This window comes from Sinocyclocheilus anshuiensis, unplaced genomic scaffold, assembly GCF_001515605.1.
Source record: "Sinocyclocheilus anshuiensis isolate Anshui unplaced genomic scaffold, SAMN03320099.WGS_v1.1 scaffold1518, whole genome shotgun sequence".
Taxonomy (NCBI): Eukaryota; Metazoa; Chordata; class Actinopteri; order Cypriniformes; family Cyprinidae; genus Sinocyclocheilus; species Sinocyclocheilus anshuiensis.
This window is the reverse complement of record NW_015548194.1, coordinates 557460-566817: the sequence shown is the minus strand read 5'-3', so window position 1 is coordinate 566817 and position 9358 is coordinate 557460. Positions and strand designations below refer to the sequence as shown.

General features: G+C 37.3%; 1 protein-coding gene across 1 annotated transcript in view; it reads left to right on the top strand.

The window, feature by feature from the left end:
• lama2 (laminin, alpha 2) overlaps positions 1 to 9358 on the top strand; it is a 198122-nt gene that overhangs the window by 71464 nt on the left and 117300 nt on the right. The window contains exons 9-10 of the mRNA XM_016439772.1: positions 258 to 357; positions 2212 to 2372. Of these exons, the coding sequence (XP_016295258.1) occupies positions 258 to 357; positions 2212 to 2372 (261 nt within the window). The remainder of the gene's footprint in view (positions 1 to 257; positions 358 to 2211; positions 2373 to 9358) is intronic.

Here is a 9358-nt window from a genome sequence, read left to right as displayed (position 1 = left end):
ATATATATATATATATATGCAATGTCTGTACAGTTGTGTGTTGGACTACTCCAAGAAACAGGACTTTCAAGGACTTACGCTGCCTTGCATTCAGCTCAGACAGAATGTCCCATTTCTGACTTTAAATCCGACCTTACATTAGACTTGAGCTGTTGCCATGGGTCAACATTATTTTTAAGGCAGGGCTCAGTGAAGGGACAATCAGATGGTTTTTGTTCTCAGTGTAATTGAGCATCATAATGTGAATATTTCCCCAGGTGCGTCCAGACGAACACTGGCCCTGCAGACCCTGCTCATGTGACCTGAGAGGTTCACTGCACTCTGCATGTGTTCCAGATGAGAATCAGGTCACCGCAGGTAAAACACAACACCACACAAGATCTGGCAGTAGCCCTTAGTGATGTCCGATTCTTGAGCCGGTTCACAAATTGAACTGATCAAACTTTAGTTCTTTTAGTGATGATGTAAGACGCACAGCCAAAGTATACGTTCGACTCAAAAAGAACCGAATGAGCAAGTTCAACCAGTGTCGATGTTTGCCGAGGATTACCGAGGATTCTAACATGTGAGATGCTGACATTATGCACATGAGTGTGTATTACCGAGGACTTGAACGAGCCTGATTCTCAATCCAGGTTTCTTTAATAATAAACAAAGCATACTAGAAATATGCTTATTAGTAGTTTTATTAAATAGGCCTACATTTTTATTAAAACATGGAAAAAACTTTTTTTCTTTCTTTTTTTTTTTTATTAAAAGTGAAACATGGGGGAAACCATTTACCGTGGTTTATTGTGCATGCAGATTGTATTTTAAGTTGCTAAGCTAAATCAATTAGTTTACAAAACTGGTTTATTCTTTCTATATACTTTAGACATGCAGAAAATATCTGCGTTTGTGCATCAACGTCTGTAATGTGTGCTGTAGGTGTGAAACTTTTAGGAAACTTGTCCAAGATGTAGGCTACTATATATGATTCAGTTAGTAATGATAGTGTGCTGGTTTTGTTGAAAAACCTGTAGTTGAAGTCAAATTTACTTGCAAAAAGAAACCTACCATTTTAAGAAGACAAGAAAGGATTTTCCCAAAACGTATTAAATAAACTCACAAAGTTTGGGAAATTGCAGGTTAGGAGCGACATATTTCCCTGCAACTTTGATAGTTGTACCTTGGAAAACTGCTTCACTGCAAATATTCTGAATATTTAACCTTTTCTGGATGTCTTTAAGAAAATGTTAACAACAGGTCGCAAAATAAATTTTGAGGATGGTATTGTTATGTTGGTGAACTTAGAGACGAGGGAGAGTAGGATCCAAATGCAGCATTTATTAAACAAACAACAATCCAAGGACAAGGAACAGCAACTAAGAAACAGGCACAGAACAGAGGCAGCCAACACAACATAGGACAAGACCTGACAAAGAACACGGGAAACACAAGGACTTAAATACACAGGGGATAACAAGACTAACTAGACACAGGTGCAGATGATCAGGGAGAAATGAGGGAGACCAAAAGAACTACAAAAAGACTACAAAGACACACCAGACAGGAAGTAACTTAAAAGTCCACTTAAAAAAACAGGTAACACAGGCCAGAATCATAACAGGTATTTATTGTAAATTTATTGTTGATGTATTATTTATACATACTATATTATTTTTTATTCAAAATATAAATCATTGAGTTTCACTCAGGCATGACACAGCAAGCTGTCATTGGACCACTTTTGTTTTGCACAAGTCATATTTCCATTTATGAATGTTATAGATGACCTTATTATTTCAGATGATACAGTAGCGAACCTCTCTCTCATGTACTTTTGCCTAGAGGAAAACTTCTGTAAAAATGATCACAACTTACCCCACTCTCCTCTGTCACTCACCTTTCTGATATTTATCACTTTTTGAGGATGTTCTAATTTGTTCGTACTGTACTGTTTTCTTTTTGTTTGCTGTTTGCTTTCTGCTTTTTTAGATAATTCTGGCAAAAAGTTTGGCAGTGTTTTTAAGGAATGCTTTATTTTACATTCATTGTATTGACACAAAAACCTAAAGCTAAGACTGTTATAATTATAAGATAGCTAGTATAACTAACTACTACTATGAGTTTTCTTTCTTGGTTGTTTGTGTGTGTTTGAGTAAAGATGTCCTGTGTGTGTGTGTTGAGCGGGAGCTCAGGCTGTAATGGTGAGTTTTCTTGTCTCTGCAGGTTTGGCAGTGGGCTCGTGCATCTGTAAGCAGGGATATGCAGGTGAGAAGTGTGACAGGTGTGCGTTTGGATACACGGGATTCCCTCTGTGTGAGCGATGCAACTGCAGCAGTGAAGGCAGCCTTAACCAGGATCCCTGCCAGCCGCTCTGCGTGTGTAAGGTACGACACATGTTACCACACTAACACTGGCCTGCCTCTGCTTATACAGCCATGATCACTGCACTCACTGCTACAGCAGTACTACCACATAGGCATGGACTGTATAACCAAAATATTACTATACTTTGTCTAATGTGATTATTTGATGTTAACTTGGAATAGATGCTTGTGCACTTATTATATTATTAGTCAGTGGCAGTCCATGTGGTCAAAAATTCAAAATTGCACTTATGAAAAATGTTATCTCATAACTTTTGCATCATGTGTTCTAGAAATGTGCTCTTTCCCCCCCCCCTCGGTCATTTTAAATAAACATTTCTTACAGTACTTCTCTTACAAAATTTGCCTCACAAAATGTATTGATTAGATTTTCTGAGAAATGGCTTCATGGAGGTCAGTGCGATTCCTCGGTGTGTAGGTTGGGGTCGTGATGTTTAGATATTTCTGGATGCCTGTCTGTGTTTCTGATAGCTACTGTTCTCAGGATGCTTTCAGAGTTTCAGCCGATTACAAAGAGGGGTTTCTAGTGTAACTGCGCAGGATGAACTTTGACCCGGGTTAGGGTAATTACTGAGATGCAGAAGATCACACATAGACAGTTTGTGGGAAGTACAGAGAACCTGCAGCATTAATGATTTATCAAGAAACTCATCCTGATGTCGAGCACAGAGATAATTACACTCACTGATCAATTAGCTCAGTGACGAGGATCTCAATTCAGCTGACAAACAGCAGATATTAAATTCCGGTGAACTGCAGCATTGAGCAGTCAGATATTTGTGTGCAATGACCACTTTAATACACATGGTGAGCATAAAACCTTTGCTAGATGGCCATAAGCTCATTAAAATAAGTACATTACTCTGAAGAACAAGGGTAAAAACCACAAGGGAGAACTTAACAAGTTAAACTGAAGCTAAATATTTTCCTTGACATTTATTCATTTAGAAAATACTTTTTAACCAGAGAGACTTACAAATGTGTTAGCTAGCTAGTTCCTACAAAAATAGCTTGGATTGCACTTTAATAATATAGAAATGAGTGCTGTAATATAGTTGCACTGACCATTGGCTGTTGGGTAATCCAAACAGCATAATCTCATGTGCCTCACTGAGAGCTGATACTCCCAACTGGTGTGAATGGATTTTAAATTGTTCATTAAAGCAAGAACGGTAGTGGTCAACTAGCAGTTTTTTGAACAACTGATGGGGCAATCTTGAACAAACTTCAGGCCATGTTCGGGAGCCCAAATATCGAGTACTGATTGTGCAAATGCAGCCATTAGTACCTTTTGTGAGAGTATTCATACAGTTGTTTAGCTATATGTAGGCTGTTATGCTGACTTTAGCAAACTTAACATGTCAAGCAATGCATTTCATTACCAAACGCTTTAGATTTTAACCACATAAATGTATTTAATGACATCAGTTTGGAAATGGCCTGTTAGGCCCCTTTTAGTCAGTTGCATGGCTTCACAGTTTCTCACATGTCGTGATTGATAAGTCTTTATGGCACCGTTTATAGACCTAAGTCTATGATTGCAGTTTCAATTGAATTTAACATGGATGAAAACGAGGCTGTGGGGAAGAGACTTACAGAAAAGGCGTATCGTCAGCTGAATTATTGTTATGTTGTTAAACAACAGTACAATCCATTAAACACACCGTACATCAGTACCTCACTTCCTCGTTTTTATTGCCGTCAGAAACTAAATCTGGCACTACCCTGACAAAGGTCTGTGGCACCATTAGCTTTCTACAGACTGTTCAGCCTGAATAAGACAACCAATTAAGCAAGACGGCACTGAATCCGAAAGGCCCCCATTTAGTTTGAATGGAATCTCACACAAGCTTGTGGTGACATATCCTCAATAAATGGAAATGAAAACAGGCGTCTACATGCTCCAGAAGCAATTCTTCAAGATGAACACAGAAAACAGTTGGCTTTGTGATGTCTGGCCTATTCAGGTGTGCCATATTCCTGCATTTAAACCAATCGTTCAGTGGATGCTGTCACAACCAGGACAGAGAGGAAATGGTTGCTAAGGGACTTTTTGCAAAATAGCTCCTTGGAGACGGACCAGGACATGTACCTCAGGTGACTGACAGATGAGCTTTTGTGAACAATGCAGGTCCCAAAAGGACAATGTGCTTCAACAAAAAGCCACCATGAAGTTTTAGTAAGAAGATACCTTTATATATCTGCTCTTAGTTTAACTTTGAGAGGTGAGATAAACTGATCAAGGAATAATGAAGTCTGGAGTGGACTAAGATCAAATATAATGATTACAACAGTCTTGTAAGCTGGTGCAGGAGAACTAGATCTAGAATCTCAAGAAACAGACCCTCAGAAGTCTGGCTGAAAGAGCTTCTGCAGAAAGTCTGCTTTACACATGAGACAGAGTGCAGGACCCTTCAGTTGAACATCTACACTGTAAGAAAAAATCCATAGGAAAATGGCAGAAAATTACCGGTACCTTTTCTGTGAAGTTTACAGACATTTCCTTTATCCCTAAAACACAACACAAAATTCAAAATACAGGTAAAATGCCTGTAAAAATTATATTCATCATATTAACACGGTACATTAGGCCCTATTTTACAGACTTTTTTTTAGAGTCTACTGGACAAAGGAGTTGGTGGTTAATTTTCCAAAGTCCAGTCATTGAGTGGGGAAACACTGCTGTTGTATAAACCCGGGAGTCCACATGGACAGTAAATCAGACTTTAGAGCTGCGCTCTGCACAAACCGCCAGAACAGCCTCTTCTTCCTGTGAAGATGGCAGGTGGGAATCCTGAGGCCCCTAATGATTGATTTCAATCTCATCGAGGGATTTTAACGTTTTCCAGCAGCAGAGAAGGGGAGTGAGCCTTTTGCAATAAAACATGCAACAGACCCGTGATTCAGCCTTTCCAAAGTAGGTGGACGTTTGCATGAGGGATCTGACAACCAGAACAGTAGTTCCAAGAAAGCAACAACAGCCACTGATTTTCTGTTTCTGGGTCAAAACACACAATATAAGGTTAAATTGTTTCTCTGAGTGCAATGCTGCAAATGAAAGCTGCAGTACAGTTAGCCGCTCTGATCTGATCGCTCAGTATCAGACACACATCTGAAGTCGCCTTTGTTCTGTGTAAATGAAATACTGCTTTACACTTTGATGTTATCCTGACAACTAACTTGCGCCTTTTTGTCCTCGGCTGTCAAATCGTTTCAGTCTGGATCCGTTTGCCCATCCTAATAAAGATTCAAGTCTTTCAATGCATGAAAACAAACAGAATAGAAATAGAAAAAAATAGCTTTAATGCAGCTTTAATGCAGGACTACAGATGATCAAGAAGGGTTTCACAGGATTTCTCTGGATGGATGGATGAACAGATGAAGAGTGAGTGGAGGTGAAGCGTGTTTGGCGTTGCCCAGATGAAGAGGCTGGGATGGTCAGATTATAGAGGCAAACGCTCAGCTCTGTTCAGCAATGGCTTGGCTCAGGCAGAACGCCAGTGTAAATGAAGAAACATCAGTAAATGACACCCACAGACGGGATGTACTCGCTCCAGGTGCTGCAGTCTGATGCTAGACTTGCCAATAGCTGTAATATACAGAAATAAATGAAAGTGTCAGAACACAGTCTGGTGACTGGAACGGAAAAGTTCATCTGAGAGAGTTCCTCACGCTGTATGAAAAGTTAATACTGAATTCACACAGCAGGGTTGAATGACAATCAGAATTTAAGAACTGACTCCCTTGAATATCATAAGTGTGAATCTGAATTGAGCTGGTCAGGACACACAGGAGTTTGAATTCAGTTTAAAATAACTCAGAGTTACAAGTCAACAATTCTACGCAGATCACTTTGACTAGTTCATCACAATTTTCTGATAAATTTCATGACATATTTTTCATATTGGAACAAATAAACATAATTACACAATTAAGTGTAAGTGTGTCTATTTGTTCTGATTTATTACACGGCTATCTGGAATACTTGATTCTGATTGGTCAGTCGCGACATTCCCATCTGTGTTATTTCCCGATAACAACCATCGTCCTTAGCAATGCCGAATATCATACTGCTCATCCAGGTATGTGAGACCGCTTTAAAAAGGCTTTTTTTCATTAAGATGTTTTTTTTTTAAAGAAATTAATATTTTTATTCAGCAAGGACACATTAAATTGATCAAAAGTGGCAGTAAAGACATTTATAATGATACAAAAGATGTATATTTCAAATAAATGCTGTTCTTTTGAACTTTCTATTCATCTGTGAATCCTGAAAAATAAAATGTATCACAGTTTCCACAAAAATATTGGGCAGCGCAACTGTTTTCAACATTGATAATAATCAGAAATGTTTCTTGAGCAGCAAACCAGCATATTAGAATGATTTCTGAAGATCATGTGACACTGAAGCCTGGAGTAATGATGCTGGAAATTCAGCTTTGATCACAGGAATACATTACAGTTTAAAATATATTCAAATAGTTATTTTGTTATATTATATATTATATATAATTGTAATAATATTTCACATTTTTACTGTATTTTTGACCAAATAAATGCTGCCTTGGTGAGCAGAAGAGACTTCTTTCAAAAACATTTTACTGACGCATAGGCCCTATTTTGGCAAGCCATAAACTTATTTCAAGTTACAGCAGTTCTTCGGCAGTAATTTTGAACGGTGCACAATCCCTGTTACACACACAGAGATGTGAAGAGGTCCTACAGCTATTGAAATAAATTAAATGGAAGAATAATGACTTTTCCTTCACTGTAGAGGTTCGTGCACCTGTGCGTGTGTGTGTGTGTGTGTGTGTGTGTTTACACTTCCCATGGGTTAAACAAAAGTTGCTGGTCATCACGTTTAGAAGTGAACTGTCATGAGTTTTTGTGTGTGCATGTGTGTGTGTGAGAGAGATGCTACCAGCATCTGTCTGTACAATTAAGCTGACCTTGAGTTGTCTTTTCAGAGCTCTGCTAGCTTTAATTACGGCAGCTTGTGTGTGTGTGTGTGTGTGTGTGTGTCAGTACGCTGCTCATGCATGTGTGAAAGAGTGTTGGTCTTTTCAAGCGTGTTTGTGTGATCTGTGGCTTTGATGTACAGGCAGATCTTAATGACTTTAAATGTCCTTATTAAGTGGCCAAACACACTGATGAAACTGTCTAATCACACACAGTCTTACTCAAAAACATGATGCTAAACTACACTGAAAAAGGCCTGGTGAAATTTGGTGAGGTTCTGTATTGCACGTAATTTTATTCATTACCAGCAGTTCTGCAGTTAAAATACAGAGAATTCCTGTAAATAGTTATTCAATATAACAAGTTGAATGAGTAAATGAATCCACACAGATGAACAGATCAGATCAATCTTTCTGTCAGACTGTAATTTCACTAGCAACGCCAGTGAATCCTGTTAAACTCAGTAAAAGGGACGATAGCGCAAAAAAATATAGTATGATTGCACTTTATTTTTCATTTTATTTTAGTTTAAATTTTATTTTTAGTTCATATAAATTAATTAAATTCAAAAATGAACTACCTTGCATTATAGTGTAGGCTGTTACACAATGAAACGCCTGAAGCACCATCTACAGTAGCATCCAAGTTTTAATTATATGTTAAAAACAACAATATGAATATATTTCAGCACATACTGTACATGTATCAATTTAATAGCTGAAAAGGAATGTAATGTCATTGTCATTTCTTTTAAAATAAGTCTAAAACATGGCTCACTCCATTCCACGCTCAAATAATATTTACATTTTTAAGATAAAAATACTTGTTTTTAGAGAAAATGTTTATTTTAATTACCACACTGCCAATCTTTTTCTCTTTTTCTAAGTGCAAATCTAACACAAATGAAGTTAATGCACAGAACATTGCTTCGCAGTGTATCATTTTAAAAGTGTGATTATTTAAAATGTGTCATCAACCATATACAACAACAACAACAACAACAACAGTTAAAGGGATAGTTCACAGTTGAAGGTAGCCATTGACTTCCACAGTATGGAAAAAATACTATGGAAGTCAAAGGCTAATGTCAACATTTGGTTACAAACATTCTTCGGAATATCTTCCTTTGTGTTCAACAGAAGAAAGAAACTCATACAATACAGTTTTAAAACAAGTGTAGGCTGAGTAAATGATGACAGAATTGCAATTTTTGGGTGAACTATCCCTTTAATAGCATTCTCTTAAAATGAGAGTACACTGTGCTAATAAGCTTTGAAATAAAATGACAGTGATGTGAAATCAATAACTGCTAAAAGTATTCAGAAACAGATGCAGAGCTTTCATTTGTAAATTTTTTTAGTCTTACCGTACATTTAAATAGTCAAAAATAAAAATAGACTCTGTCATCTGTCAGGCCAACCTGAAAACAGTATAAATAAACAAAAATAGAGATAAAACACTTCCCAAAAAAGAAGCATAAAGGCTTCAGTCTCCCTGTTTCATAAGAACATTACATAAATGCATGTCATTTTACAAGAGGAGAACCTCTCATTCATACATAATCTGAATGCCTGCTGATTGCATGTTCCTCTAAGAAAACTGCAGACTAGCCTCTTCAATCACAGACTAGATCATAGACAGATCAAATCTGACAAAATTATCAAGAAAATTAGGAGGAATAAGGACGACAGATGTTTGAAGAAAACTGCAGACTAGCCTCTTCAATCACAGACTAGATCATAGACAGATCAAATCTGACAAAATTATCAAGAAAATTAGCAGGAATAAGGACGACAGATGTTTGAACACATTACCACAGCATAACCTTCTCACCACCAAATCTGGAACGATTGTTTAGCACTGAACTCTTCTCATTAACAGATGGATTTCTGAAAGTTTACTGTGAAAATTATTTGGTGTAATGAAAAGTGATCAGCACAAAATAATAATTTTATTACCAGCATTTTAAAATAATTTTCAGTCTGGAACAGTTTTGGTATGTTCATTTGTATTTTCATGACAATTAA